We start from the raw sequence: 17,256 nt of genomic DNA, 5'->3' as shown, positions 1-17,256 counted from the left end.
GTATGTATATACACATTCTCTTAACTAACTATTGTATTACTACTACTAATGAAAATTTCTTACTATATATGTACAATATATGTGTGTATGCGTATGTGCATGCATGTGTGTACATATGAATAGCGTATCGAATAAAGTTACATGTGTTACTATAGAAGCAGGATGTGTCTGCTATGTAATTTGCGTATCCGTACACACATATATATATATGTATATCTATATATGTATATATGTATATATGTATATATATATATATATATATATATATATATATGTACATGCATGAAATCCTTCCAATGGATCGAGAACAATCTGATTTTAGTGGAAAACCAATCTCGAACGACTGATTCTAACGTTTCCGAGTGGATATGTAAATATTGTATCGATAAATTTCGTTTTGTCGTGGGAAAAAAGTTTCTAAAGCAGTATACTCTATTCGATATATGTATGTATATATGTATATATGTATATATGTATAGACATATGTGCATATCGAATGGCAAAATAGATGTACGATTATTGGTTCAAAAAAAAATTTTGAATTGATGGTTTTTTTTTTTTACTTATTTTTCTTTTCTTATCTTGTTCTTTTTCTTCTTTATTACTATTATTAGAAAAATATTATTGTTCTGATTTTAAATTATATATGAAATATTAATTTTATGTATAATTGTATATATATATATATATATATATATATATATATATATATATATATTTATATTAATTGTATTATATATTACACATATAATTACATATAAAACAAATTAAAAAACTATATAAATAAATAAATAAAAAATTTTTAATTACATATATATATATATATATTATTTTCTCGTGAGAATATTATATTTTAAAATTCCAATATTATATTTGAAAATTATAATTGTATTTACAAAAAATTTAAACATAATATCCAAATAAATAATGAAATTAAAAAAATATATATATATATATATAAAGTACAGGTACTAGAAAATATATACAGTAGTTTGTAAGTTATACGATGCTATAGAAATTTAAATAATTTAAACTCTCTAATATATCTAAAATGTATCTATCATATGAATTTGTTAAAAAAATTCTAAATTTCTTAAAAATTATATACACAGTTTCTCACACAGACAAATCATTCATACTGCAATAACCACAAAAACATAATCACACCAGAATCATAATATATAAATAATTGTAACAGGAACAAGAATAATAGGTGTTTGTAGTACATAATTTACAGGTGTACACCTGCAACGATAAATGCTTGCCACATGCTTAATTCTCCTGTTATTAATGTTTAGTTTAGAAATTCAAAGGACTCTGATCGTCCTATTTGTACGAATGAATCATTGAACGGACACGATATGCGATATCGTCCTTGAATATTATTACTGAACATTAATGGACCGTAGATATTCTCTCTCTCTCTCTCTCTCGCTCTCTCTCTCTCTCTCTCTCTCTCTCTCTTTCTCTCTCTCTTGTACAGAGGCTTATGAGATACCAATGTTGAAATCCGATCTACGTGCTTAATAAACTAACGTGAGACATCTAATATATTTAAGATATAGAATAGCCTAATGATTATTCATGTATATATATATATATATATATATGTATATATGTATAATATTCCTTAGAAATATTATATAATGTAATATACACAAGTATTACGTGTATATAATAATCGATTACATATACATATTTTATACAATATAATTTAATCATAGAAAAAAAAAAATATATATATGTATAAATTTATATAAAAACATATAAATATATATATATATATATAAATATTTATTTATATTGTTAGTTAATCGTATTGCTATTTTTAGTATATATGTATAAAAAGTATAATTTTCATTGGACATATTGTCAATGTTCTCTACATGCCTATCTATATATGAGCCGTTTATTTTGAAAGTGACCTAACTCCATTTGTCAATTTTTTCCAATTGCTATAATTACATGTACAACTTTATCTTATTTATCAGTAAAGCATTTCAGGTTGCTTATATTCCGAGCAAATACGATAATTCTTGACACATAAGTTTTTAGAGTTAGTTCAATAATTTAACTGTTTATTTTGAAAGTGGTCTAACTCCATTTATACTTAAATCAATCAATGGAAATGAAAATTTTAAAGTCCTGAATTTATTACCACGTCGGGGTAGATCAAGAAAGTTCGAAAATATTGTATTGACACCAATGTACAAAAATATCAGACAAATTACAACAGCAAAATTCAAGGACCTATTGCGATATATACCACCGGAACATCATAATTTCTTCAAATCCCTTTCACACACACAAAATCTAGATGAGTAGTAAATTGTTTCGTAATAATTTTATATTTGTAATTTTGTACGTTATGTAGTTAACAAATGTTTTGAATCGCATAAATTATGTTTTCGAAGTGTTTTAAAGATATGTGAAATAAATTAAATATTGTTTTTTTCAATTTGAAGCATCTTAAATTATGTTCAATGGACTTGGGCACCTTCAAATTTTATAATGAATCTGATAGTTAATTTTGAAAGTGGCCTAACTCCATTCTTGATAAGAAAACGCATATTATTCACTTAATAATTGCCACTTTTTTAATAGGAACTATAAATATAACACCCTTAGATATACTTAAGTAGTATGACTCATTAGTATCCTATACATATATTTTTAAATTCATTGAAATGCGAACCCTTAAATACCCCGATTTGAAGATAAATGGAGTTAGGCCACTTTCAAAATAAACGGCTCAACTCTTCATTTTCCCTTTTTTTTTCTTTTTTTTTTTTATAATAACAATAACGTCGTCGAGAACGAATTGCCATCGTTAACAATGAATTCTTATTGAAAACATCATTATCGCAATTTGCACTTAATGATTACACAGAAACATATGTGCCCATAATTATGAAAGTGGTCTAAGTCACATATTTCTTGTTTCGAGATATTTAATGAATTGCATTTAAACGAATTAAAAAATATTTTTATATTATGCAACGTTTTAATTTATAATTTTCTTAGTCTTGATTAATGGAAATTTATTATGAATATGAAATTTTGTATGAATTTCATACGAAAATGTTGTTTTTAAAGCTCCAATTGACTTAGACCATTTTCAAAATTAATTGAATGTTCTATAAATGACTTAAAGCAATAAAGAACTATAAGTTTTATTTGAAACAATAACTTTAATGAAATAATTCATGAACATTTATTAATTATTTTTAAAAAGTAATCCATTTTTATCATTTTTTCTAGTTTTTATGAATCTTAAAATGTTCCTGATAAACTGGAGGGATGTATAATAGTAAATACATGATATCTTTATGTTTTTCTTCCGTTACTGGTCTAGGGATGGTGAATAATGGAAGTAATTTAATATTTTCGTATTCCTCTTTTAGGTGAAAGATCCAAAACGTGGAATTTAGAATCATCTAAAGAAGTTTTACAGAACATTTTATAAGGTTCATTTTTCAAGAATCTCGTAAATCATCCATTGAATTTTCCATAGTATTCGCTGGAATTTTCTTTTGCTTTTTTCTGATCCTCTGCAAGACGGTTTCTAGCTCGTTCGGCATTTTGTAAATGTACATCATGACTTTCTCTAAGATGTAATTTCTCTTCCTCATTATTGCATGCTTCGATTTTTCCATTCAGTAAATCGCATTTTTGGCATTTATCTTTTCGAGGAGCATGGAAATTTAAGTTAAATTCAGTATTAAATATTTTCCTATAGATCTATTCCTTAACAAAGAATTAGTTATTTTCCTCGCATTTCTCTATATATAGGCTATACATTTTACGAATATCTAGGTCAGGACTCAAATATTTTCGACCAGGAGTGTGACGAGCTCTAGTGTAGTGGCTCTCATATGCTGGGAAACTTAAAATACGTTCTCGTACAGCTTTTATCTTAATTTCATCTGTTTTTCGTGAAGATCCAAGCATCTTAAACCGGAATGAATTGGCGTTTTTGTTATCATTTATTTACCAGCTTACTATGTAGTTCAAAAACGCGTCGAAGAAGGCCACGCGTCATTTTCGAGTTATGTTTATATGTAATTTCTTCAAATTTTTGACTTATTACACTTTCATAATTAACACTAAATGAATTCCGTATAACGTTGAAATTACATCCACTATCTAAAGGTTCATTTTTAACAATATCGTAAAAATTACATTAAATACATATAGTTTAAGATAATGTGGATGTGAAAAAAGTGATAAACTCATTTTTTTGAAATTTGACTTAAACCACTTTCATAATTATGGGCACATTTTTGTCAGGCGCGTATTAATACTCTATATCGATAGCTTTCGCTGGACGCATATGTAAGCCTATAGTATTCAAAGGGTTAATGGTATCATCACAACACGGTTTATCTAATCGCGGTGATTCCCATGGTAGTAGAGAATTGTACATATAGTGAAAGTTGTTGATTACTATGTGTCTATTGAGTATATGACTACGGACTATACATGACTATACTGACTACAAACGACTATAAAAAACAACAAACGCTGACCATAAAGACTATAAATGACTATACTAACTATAAGGACTATACCGATTATTGACTACATGACTATCTTAGAAAATCGAGGAGAGAGAGAGAGACACGGGTCCTTTGGGACTTCGGATACAAATTCCAAGAAGTTTCTTCTACAAAAACATGATCTCCACTATCGACTTTTTCTCTATGCATACACACAACCACAGATACAGATACATAGTATATGCCCGCTCCCTACCAGGTTAGCCCCGCCCCCTGAGATATTCGGCCACGCCCCTGGCAGTTATTGGACCGCCTCCACTTGTTTAGAACCGCCCCCTGTAATTTGGCCCCGCCCCCTGTATTTTGGCTTCGCCCCCTACTAGGTTAGCCCGTCCCTGGGCGTAATTGGACCGCCACCACTTGTTTAGGCCCGCCCTCTGATATATTTGTCCCCCACACCTCCTAGGTTAACTCCGCCCCCGGGGCACTTGGCCCCGCCTTCTACTAGTTCAGCCCCACCCCCCTGGGATACTTGGCCCCGCCCTGTACCAGTTTAATCCCGCCCCCTATTAGGTTAGCCTCGCCCCCTGTGTATTTAGTCATTCTTTCTCTCTCCTTCTCAGTCTCTTGTAGTACAAAAGAAGTTCTTCTAAATTTCAGGTTGAAAGACTTTAAATAGCCTTATAAAAATTTTAATCGTCGTTCGTCTGATCTTAAGGAATTCTTTACGAACAGATATTCGTGATGTTGTGAATGAAAATGAAAATTTGAAAGTCCTGAATTTATTACCACGTCGGGGTAGATCAAGGAAGTTCGAAAATATTGTATTGACTCCAATGTACAAAAATATCAGACAAATTACAACAACAAAATTTAAGGACCTATTACGATATATACCACCGGAACATCATAATTTCTTCAAATCCCTTTCACACACACAAAATCTAGATGAGTAGTAAATTGTTTTGTAATAATTTTATATTTGTAATTTTGTACGTTATGTAGTTAACAAATGTTTTGAATCGCATAAATTATGTTTTCGAAGTGTTTTAAAGATATGTAAAATAAATTGAGTGTTGTTTTTTTCAATTTGAAGCATCTTAAATTATGTTCAATGGACTTGGGCACCTTCAAATTTTATAATGAATCTGATAGTTAATTTTGAAAGTGGCCTAACTCCATTCTTGATAAGAAAACGCATATTATTCACTTAATAATTGCCACTTTTTTAATAGGAACTATAAATTTAACACCCTTAGATACACTTAAGTAGTATGACTCATTAGTATTCTATATGTATATTTTTAAATTCATTGAAATGCGAACCCTTAAATATCTCGATTTGAAGATAAATGGAGTTAGGCCATTTTCAAAATTAACGACTCATATCTCTGTTCATAATATATATATATATATATATAATATTTATTATGTATTATAATTCATCTTTCCCTTCTGTCTCTGTCTCTCTCATTCTAATATACTATATGTAAATGTACGAGATATCACGCTTTCGAATATCTCGTAAAAGACACATAGTAGCAATATTTCTTTTTTTTTTACTAGATATAATTTTAATTGCAAACTATCACCTTTATATAAATATGCAAAAATGTATGGGTAATACTTGTCCTGAAAAAAAGAAAGAAAAAAATAAAAAGAAAAACAACATTGACCTTAAAAAAAGAAAAAATAAATATATTGACCTTAATAACTCGACAAAGTCGCAGGTAGAAAAAAGAGAAAAGAGATAAATTGTTTATATGCACTCTACAGTTGATATTCGGGAAGGTGCATGTAAATTGCAAACATTTTTTTTATTGAACTTTCTTATAACTTTTTCGGACAATCACGAGATAATTTTCTCGAACATTTATATCGACGAATACTCTCTCCCTTTCCCGTATTATTTTTTGTCTCTTTCTCTCTCTCTCTCTCTCTCTCTTTCTATATATATATATATATATATATATATATATATATATATATATATATATTTTTATTTGCAATTAAATAAACTGATCCCAGAAATGGTAATTGCTGTGGATAAGACTCTAGAGAATACGTATTTATATGCGACGTGAACTGGCTACACATGTGTACTTGCCTAATCTTGTAGTAAGCAGTGGATATCCAACTGACCATCCACCAACAACATCTAACACTAATTAGTGGTTAGGTTGTACCACTGAACGTTTCACGAAACCTTATGGCCAAGAGCTTTGCTAATGTTTCCTCCCTTGGAAGCTTCTCCACCCTCTGAACAAATTAGTACGACCTATGTAAATGTTCTTAACTCTCTCCCCCTCCCCCCTCTCTCTTTCTCTCTCTGACGCTGTCTCTCTCTATTTCATCCTTATTCCATCGTAGACCATCTACCCCTACATTTCATCATCATCCAACCCCGATATTTCTCGTTGTAGACATCTTCAGCGGCTTTCGTTCTATATCTTTTATCTCTTTTTTTTTTTCTTTTTTCCCTTTCTTCTCTTTAGGGTGCTTCTTATTAACGACGCGATTAGATACAATAAGTATTTCCGTCATATTTTCCTAATATAATATTTCATAATATTATTAATTTGACGATTAGTTTTAATAGATCGTCATTTATAAATCTCATTTTCATTAGATCGTTTTTGTTTTACTTACATATATATATATATATATGTGTGTGTGTGTGTGTGTGTGTGTGTGTGTTATAATTATAATTTGTAGCTTTAAATGATTTACTTCATATAATAATCGATTTTATGAAGTTAAAACAGAAATTATTTTTTTTTGTTCTTTTTCTTTTCTATATATAAATATAAATATATTTATATAAAATATATAAATAAATATTTATATATTTATATATATATATATATACATATATATATATATATATACACACATTACTTTTCTGAAATTATTTCTATTGTAATGTCCTACAATGACTTTTTTCCATCTAAATAATAATAATAATAATAATAATATAAGCACAACATTAATTTTTAGTTTAATGATTAATAGTTTTAATAATTAATTATAATAAAATTTTATTTTTACCTGTTAATACTTTTACGTAATAATTTTCACTGTACGTCTAATTAATATATAATAATAATAAATTCACATTAAAATAATTAATTGTAACGATTTATATACATATATATATTTTTTTTAATTATAGCTTGGTAACTGAATGAATTTTAGAGATAACTTGATATTTTCCTTTTCCCATACTTTTATCCAATTAAAATGATTACGAGTCATCGATATACAACCGAAATTGATATTTTTTCGATAATAAATTTTAAAGGAAAAATGTAAAAGATAAGAAAAGCAATGAAATATATATATATATATATATATATATATATATATATATATATATAGATAGATAGATAGACAGGTATATAGACAGTTAAAAAGAAGAGAACTCACCTTTTTCATGAAAGACATCACGTTGGCGGGCAACATCCTGACGGCTGTCCACTTTCAACGACGTCGAAGAAAGAAGAAAGAAAATAAAGAGGTGACTTGGAAGGAAAGAGAAGGGGAAAGAAATAGAGAAACAGAGAGTGAGAGAGAGAGAGAGAAAGAGAGAAAGAGAGAAAGATAAAGAAAGATAGCAAAACTTTTTACGTCCCTGTTGCGTCTCTCAATCCTCGATGTCGTAGTTGCTTTCGAGAGTCTTTTTCAAGTACTTGTTAGAGGGTATAGAAAGAGATGCAGGAGTAAGAAAGAAAGAGATAAATAGAGAAGTAAAGAGGTGGAAGAAAAGAAATAGAAATAGAAAGATAGATAGATAGATAGATAGATAGAGAGAGAGAAAGAGAGAGAGAGTGAGAGAGAAAGAGAGAATAAAAAAAGGAAAAGGAAGAAAAGTTTAACGGAAGTAAAGGAAAGTATTTTCACAAGGACAATATCGTAGAAACTTCGTCGAATCCTGTCGCTTCTTTCTCTTCTTTCGTAGCCGCTTTCGTTGATTTTATCAATGCTGATTTTAATCCTGAGCCACCGGGCTCCTCGAGCATCATCAATGAGGACGACATTACTTAATATTCTTTCTTATTTTTTTTTTCTTTTACTTTTCTTTTTTTTTTTCTTTTTTTAAACTTCTTTTCTTCTACCAACGAACGGATCAAACATCGAAATAATCCTTTCCCCCCCTTATTTTTTCATTGTCTCTATTTTTTCTTCAATCTTATTTTATTTGCCAACTGCTTGGTTAACTAGCTCGACCAAAACTATCTGAAACATCAAATATTAATATCAAATTAATTTTGCTAAATCATGCACAATCGATATACATATTTATGTAAATCATATCTATATCTATATCTATATATATATATATATATATATATATATATGTACATATATGTATGAGATAATGTTTATGTATGTATCGATGGGATATGCATATATAAATAATTTTATACATATGTATAGTTTGTAATGTTTAAATAATTTATAATACATATACGTAATATATATAATTTATGTATATTTGTATAATATTTTGTTTATATACTTATGTATATTGAGATATGAGATTTTATAAGATATATATATATATATATATAGAAAATTTTTTATAATTTTATATTAAAATTATAAAAAATAGTAAATCGTTACGCAGATAGATAGACGTGTTAATGAGACGAACTGTTTTAATTGAATTTCTTGAACGTTTTGACCTTCTCCAGTGTTATTAATATGTATCAAGGAATATTTACTATTATTTATTGTTCCTTCTATATATGCCATGACTTAGACCATTTAAAGTGTATTTACGTACGTATGATGCATGTTTACATACGTACGTATGTATCGAGTAGTCATATGTTTATTTAACATATATTCTAATATATTCGAGAGTGTTTATATCCAAATGAAAATGATAAGAAAGTTTTCTTTTTGTTGAAATATTTTTTTACTATTGAAATTGTTACTGTTATGATATGACAATCAAAAATAATTGATAACGAATGAAATTTGTATTCCAAAATAATCGATAGTAATAGAGAATATAATTAAAATTGAATTTCTTATTAATGGTTATTATAAATAATTGATAGTTTAACTAAATATGATTGATATTATTAAAAAAAAAAAAAAATTATAAATTCATAATTATCGTCAGTTAAAATTGGAAATAATTTACGAATAATAATCTTATATTTTAATAAACTTATTTCTTTTCTTTTTTTTTTTATCGTGTTAAAACGTACTTGATAATATTATTGTCAAATGCAACGAGTAAAATGTTCATACAAAATAAATTAAAATAAATTAAAATAAATTAAAATAAATTAAAATAAATTAAAATAAATGTTATAACTATCTTCAATTTTTAATTTTGTTTGTTTTCTTTTCTTTTTTAATTTTTATTTTCACCTTTTATTTTTCTTTTATTTTTTTCTTTCTTTTTTTCTTTTTTTTCTTTTGTTTTTTCTTTGTTTCCTTCTTTTTATAGAAAATTAAAACTGACATAAAGGTTATCCCGATCATTAGAGAAATATCATGATAATAAAAGATAATAAAATAACAAGTGCATAGCGTGTGTATATTACGTGCGTGTAAACACGTGTCATGAGAAAAGAAATAATATGTTAATGGACAAATGTAATGAGCGATAAACATTTATATGTGAATGCGTATATATGTGTGTATGTGTATGTATGTATGTATGTATGTATGTATGTATGTATGTATGTACGTATGTATGTATGTATGTATGTGGGATGAATTTAATGGTTCATCAGAAACCAAGAAAATGTCATGTTAGGTTAATATTAAATTATGATCACCTTATTACACGATTATATGTATGTGTATAAGTGCATATGTACGTAAAGGTAAGCGTGATAAATGGTGTCAGTATGTACATACATACATTCGTGGAACTGATGAATAAGAAAATCATTTTAATATCGAAAACATAATATACTACTAATGCATAGTGTTATTAATTAAAGCTCATTTCTGATTTTAATTACTATACTTTTTCTTAGTATTACATGCAACGTATTCTGATGATATAAAATATAAAGAATTTCTTTCCCTGTTCTCTCCTTTTTTTTTTTTTTTCATAAATTATACAAATTAACAATGGTTAATATATTCATGGTCTCTTTAATTGAGGTTTACTTCTAATCTTAATTATTAGAGTTCTTCCTAGTATTACGAATACGTATTTTAACGATATATATATACATATATATATATGTGTGTGTGTATGTGTGTGTGTGTATAAATAAATGTATTTTTGATTTCTTTATTTTTATGTTTCTTCAAATTAGGAAATTATGAAAAGTTGAGAAATATCTTTGGATTAAAATGAAAAATTAAATAAAAGAAAAAGAAAAGACAAGAGTAAAATGTGATTAAAATAAGATCAAATATAAGGGGAAAAAACACATACACAAATTTACAATAAAAATAAAAAATAAATAAAAAAAGAAAGAAACAAACAAACAAACAAATAAAAAAAAAAAGAGAGAAATACAGAAACAAGAGAAGACGCACGTAGATTCACAAGTACGCCATTAAATAAATAAATAAATAAATAAATAAATGAAAAAAAAGGAAAAGAAAAGAAATGTACAGATAAAAAAAAAACAACACGCGCGCACGCAGAAGGTATGCGAATAAATGGTAAAAAAAATAAAGAATTAAGAAAAAAAAATAAAAAGGAAAAGAAAAATACAAAATACTAACTAAAATACATTCAAAATGCGTTCACTCACATATACACAAACATATATCACCACTATCATTATCGTTACATACACAGTGGATCTGCAATAACACAAATCGCAGATAAAAACACAGAATAAACGCAGAATACATTTGTTCCGATAAATCTGCTTTCGAATTAACGTTTAACACGTGTTAAGAGATAGATGTATGTAGTATACTATGCAAGTAGTTTGAATTTTCGAACGATATCAGCCGAATATATACGTAATTCTAATGTACGTTAGCTACATACATACATACATACATACTTACATATATATAAGTAATATATATATATATATATATACACTCACACACATATACGTATCTACGAATAACTCACAGAATTTGGAGCGTACGCGTTCAAGAGGGAAAAGGTAACTCGCGAAATTGCATCGAACCATAAATTTCACTATACCGATGCACCTACCGGTTTGTTAATTGCTACTTCTGTTAATTGCAAGAGACTTCCGTTTTAAACTCGTCTATTTGCGATGTACCATTATATATATATATATATATATATACATATGTATGTGTGTGTGTGTGTGTGTGTGTGGGCTCGTGTAAAGATAAAAACACATTAACGTCGACCCACGTGAAATCACATTTATGTGATCACATAATCTCACGTGACATTCATAAAATGTGACCCGTTGTATTTCCATTGTTCTTAATTCTCTTTGAAAAGGAAAAAAGAAAATAAAAAAAAAGTAGAACAAAAGACTCATGTACGTTCGATCCTTTTATCGATATAATCAATTCATTTCGTATCAGTAATTCATTTTGTATCGAAACCATATTGAATGAAATTCTATCTATATGGGGGATTATTCAAGTTTATTTATTAATTCGTTCTATATATATATATATATGTATGTATGGGAAATGTATCGTAAGAGTATCGCATTATAGGAGATCTGTCGAAATTTTCTCATCCTATCTCATATATATATATATATATATATATATATATATATATATATATACACATACACATATATAATATCGAAATACGTGTTATCAGAGCACCGTTTTGCAAAGAGCGGTTAGAATCCACTGGAATATACGAGACCCGTCACGAAAAGTATACGATTTCTACGTATCACACATATTTACATATATATACATATATATGTATCTTTGCACTTCTATATGTATTCTGTACGAGTAGAGAATTTAGAAATACCGACACACTTTATATTATACAATACCATTTGCGACCCCTTTTACTCGACTAATCGCTCATTGAAAGGAAATTTTAATTCCTGAAATTGAAATCATTATCTTGCAACGACGACCGGCACAATTACTCGCAAACGTTTTTATTATTTTTTATTATTCTTTATATTCCTTTATTGTTATATTTTTTATTATTTTTTTAATTATTTTTTTTTTGGGTGGGGGGGAGCGAAGCGGGTGAGTAGATGGTAGTGGGTGGGGATCAACGCAGAAAAAGGAAAAAAAGAAAAATAAAAATAAAATGATTCATGACGATATTTACAAGAATACTTTCTATTTGTTTAAATAATTGATTTGAACATTTCTAACGAGTTATATATAAGAATACGACCATAACTCGGTCGCACCCTTTGTATTATCGTAAATATTTTTATCGTAAAAAAAAAAAAAATTATTATCCTCTAAACATTTCAGCTGTAATACGCATTATAAGAAATATATATCGCAAATGATTATATGGGGGGGCCCATGGGGTATTAACATCGCGAAGAACATTTATTTCGGCTCATCTCGGCAAAAAAAAAAAAATAGAAAAAAATTGAGAAATGTCATTGAAAGTCGGCGGGCACTTGTGATTTTTCTCTTTTCCTTTTTTCCTTTTTCCGTTGTCCTCTTGAAGATGCCATCATAACAGCAATGCAAGCAGGCAAACATGAAAGCGCGAGTAACAGGATTTTTATTTCCTTTTTTCTTTTTTTATCTATTTATTTTTATTCGTTATTCTTTTTTCTTTTTCTGAAATACGAATCGAACGACATAGAGCAAAAAAAAAAAAAAGAAAAAAGAAAAAAAAAAAAATAAAAGAAAAAGCAAATGAAACAAAAAAAAAATAAATAAATAAACAGAAGAAGAAGAAACAAAAAAAGAAGAGGGAATGCGGCTTTTCACGTAAATTCAATTTTCTACTGAAACTGTATAGCAAATATTTGATTATCGTTTTGAACCTAAACGTGAGCCCTCGTAAAAGATGATAAGAGCAACTTTTATAAGTGATTGAAAAATTGTTTGACCGAACATGACAAAAGTTGGCAGCGTATAATCGTACCGTAAAGGTCAGGTAAAGGCCGTGACACGTCCTTGGCATGTAGATACACACACAAACAAATTCACACACACACACACACACAGAGAAAGAGAGAGAGAGAGAGAGAGAGAGAAAGAGAGAGACATAGGTTTCATGTAAATGAAGAAGACTCGTTTCCTAGAATAACTATAGATACAGAGAGGTATACCGTTAGATTGGATAGTTTCAGGACAGAACTGATATAGGCTCATTTGACGGATTCATGTAACAGACTCATCTAACGGACTCGTCTAACGGACTCTTGTAACATAGCTTCATGTAACGGGATCATGTAAACACACATTAATATCATGTCGCGTTCCCTTAACTCCGAGAATTGGAATTGGAATTGGAATTGGACAAATACTTGTATACGAGTATATGTATACACACAACGCACACAACCCAGACACACAATACATACACACACACACACACACACACATATATATATATATATCTGTTAGTTCCTTAAATATGGTACAAATGTCAAATAATGCGTGCAAATGTGTACTCGTAAAAAAAAAAGAAGATATGACCTGCGAATACATGGTTCATCTTGAAGAATTTATATTTTTCCTCTTACATTTTTTTTTTTTTACTTCAATAAAAAATAAAAGAAAAAGAAAAAAAGAAAAAAAAAAACAGGAAAAGATAGGACTCGTTACAATTGCGCAAATTAAAAGATATTGTTTTCAATATATCGAATGAATTAAGAAGGAGAAAAAAAAAGAAAGAAATAAATCGTAGAGTTCCGTTTAAAAAGAATACCATTGATGACCTTGAAATCGATGGAAGGAAAAAATAAATAAATAAATGAAAAAAAAGAGAGAGAGAGAGAGAGAGAGAAATAAACTCGATGGATATCTAATTCCACGATTATTTGAAATTATTTAAAATGTTTAAGAAAGTGAATTTTATATATGAATCGTGAATACGATTTTCTGAATTTGTATTAAATGTTAAATCGTTAAATCGTTAATTATGAATCGCGAATCACAAACGTCAATAGTAAATAATACGTTTCGTGCTCATTTGCAATATAATCTACACGTTAAGAAGTAGATAGACCATCTTGAAAAATTGTCAGAAAGTTCATTAACTTTCTTAATTAACTCCCTTGGATATTTAGTTTTCTCATTTTATCTGCTTTTCTTTCTTTCTCTAATCTTCTACTCTTTTTCCTACTCTCTCTCTCTCTCTCTCTCTCTCTCTCTCTCTCTCTCTCTCTCTCTCTCTCTCTCTCTCTCACATACACACACACATACACACACATTTGCACACAAACATATTTATACAAACACACAGAGATAGACAGAATCTCGTAAACGTTGAACGCTTATAAGCACCCACGCTGTTGGAGAATTATCAGAGGGATTTGTGCCTTCGTCGGAGAATCATTATGAGATAAATTAATATCCGCAGGCGAAGGGGTATTAAGAAGGACGGGCTTCAAATTCCATTCGATCCATTATTCTCTCTCTCTCTCTCTTTCCTCTCTCTCTTTCTCTCTTTCTCTCTCTCTCTCGCTTTCTCTCTCGTCTTTTTATTCCGTATTCGCTATTCCCTACTTCCTATTTTCTCTTTTCTTTATTCTCTCTCTTTATTTCTTCTTCTTCTCTCACTCTCTCTTTTTTTCTCTATACTGGCCAATACAACGAATATTAAGACCAAAGGAATGTTCATTCCTCCTGTTCGCCATGTTTCTGGAATGAGGAACGTGTATTATTACTGGAATATCTATTCTAGCACCTTATATATATATATATATATATATATATATATATATATATATATGTATGTATGTATGTGCGCGTGAGTTCATGTATGTAGTATGTATATACTATACTTTAAGGTATATATGCTATATGTACACATATGTGTGTGTGTGTGTGTGTGTGTGTGTGTGTGCGTGCGTGCACATACACACGTATACTTCTCCATACAATTCTTTGAATCATTCTAGAAAATTGTTTCCTGACTTTCGAATAATCCTATGGATTTGTTCTTTCTTCCTTTCTTCTAATATTTTTTCTTTTTTATTTCTCTTTTTCTTCCATTATTTATTTATTCATTTATTTATTTACATTTTTTACTTTTTCGAAGCTTCGACTTATTAGAAAATATTCTTCCTTTATTCTCCTCAGTTATTCACAATCAATTGTATTTTTTTTTCTTTTATATATATATATATATATATATATATATATATATATATATTTTTTTTTCCTCCTTTAATTTATTATTTATTTTTTGTATTTTTCTTTTTTATCATAACTCTTTTTTAATCTCCTCCAGATTACCAGATACCGTATCGTATCGTCTCATTAATATTCCTTTGTTGCAAACTTTTGATTTATTCAAATCTTTTTTCTTTTTCTAGCTGCTTTTTTATATTAAACGATCGATAATTAGATAATAAATTTAAAAGAAAAAAAGAAGAGGAGAAAAAAGAAAAAGAAAAAAATGTCTATTAGCGGAGTAAATTATTTTACGGAAAAAAAAGATTATATATATATATATATATTATATATTACGTCTATAGAAAATAATGTACATACGTATGCAATGTAAAGTATTATTAACAAATAATATTGATGTGTAGTAATATTTTAATCTTGATTTTTAAAATCAGTTTAGAAAATTTGTTAACTCGTATAGAAATTTTTACCCCACTTAAGAACTCTTAAAATATTCCCTTTATTTTTTCTAATGTAAAATTCGATATACATATGCATATCTATGATGTCTATGTATATATTATCATAATATTATTGTATAATATTTTTTGGACATATATATATACATACATTATATATATACATTATATACATAGATATATGTACATATATGTATATTTGTATATATATATATATATATATATATATATATATATATATATATATATATATATATATATATATTGGAAAAGAAATCAAAATGAAATTCGTATCATTGTTTTCGTTCAACATAGTAATACTTCTCTCTTCCGCTCTCTCTCTCTCTCTCTCTCTCTTTTTATTTTTTTTCTTTTTCCCTTTCTTTCTATTTTTTTTTTGTCGTTAGTTACTCGATATTCGGTACATCCCCGAGATTTCCTTCGAGACGACATTAAAGTGTGGGCCGTAACGGAAAAATGATTTTTGTGTATGAAAGATTCAGTAATATCTTTTTCAGATATGACGTTTTTATCGAAAATATCAAATTCTACCTTTTCTTCGACGTCTCCAGTCACGTATTTTTACAATTTAATATATTTATTTTTCTTTTTCTCTTTTATATTATAACCAGATGACGTATATTTTATATACTTACTTACATTCACACACGCACACATACACACACACACACACACACACACACAGGCGGTATCTTAATCTTTTTTCGCCACTCCCCTGACAAAAATAAACATATCACATGAATTGTAAGATTGATTGAATTTGTGTTTTCAAAAAAAAAAAAAAAAAAAAAAAAAAAAAAAAAAAAAAAAGACAAGAATAAAGAAGAAAAGACAAAGAAAAGATTGAAATAAATTGTTTTTATAGAAAATAATTCGCCCGTAAAAAATTTTTCGACACTCTATATGTAACTTGAAAAATTACATTTGAAATATCTTCTCCATTAATTCGTGATATTTCATGAATGATAAATCTTTTCTTTATTACGTCTTTCTTATTCATCATCTTATTATTATTATGAAAGTAAAAATAAAAAAAAAAAAAA

The 17,256-nt window shown here is 27.9% G+C and overlaps 1 protein-coding gene across 17 annotated transcripts in view; it reads right to left on the bottom strand.

The window, feature by feature from the left end:
• LOC124949138 (regulating synaptic membrane exocytosis protein 1) overlaps positions 1-17,256 on the bottom strand; it is a 173,747-nt gene that overhangs the window by 87,792 nt on the left and 68,699 nt on the right. For all 17 annotated transcript variants that reach the window (XM_047493759.1, XM_047493760.1, XM_047493757.1 and 14 more), the window contains one exon: positions 7,926-8,735. In XM_047493759.1, coding sequence (XP_047349715.1) covers positions 7,926-7,961 — 36 coding nt within the window. In that variant the 5' untranslated portion in view covers positions 7,962-8,735. The remainder of the gene's footprint in view (positions 1-7,925; positions 8,736-17,256) is intronic.

This window comes from Vespa velutina, chromosome 5 (assembly GCF_912470025.1).
Source record: "Vespa velutina chromosome 5, iVesVel2.1, whole genome shotgun sequence".
Classification (NCBI taxonomy): domain Eukaryota; kingdom Metazoa; phylum Arthropoda; class Insecta; order Hymenoptera; family Vespidae; genus Vespa; species Vespa velutina.
This window is presented reverse-complemented; position numbering and strand designations above follow the sequence as displayed.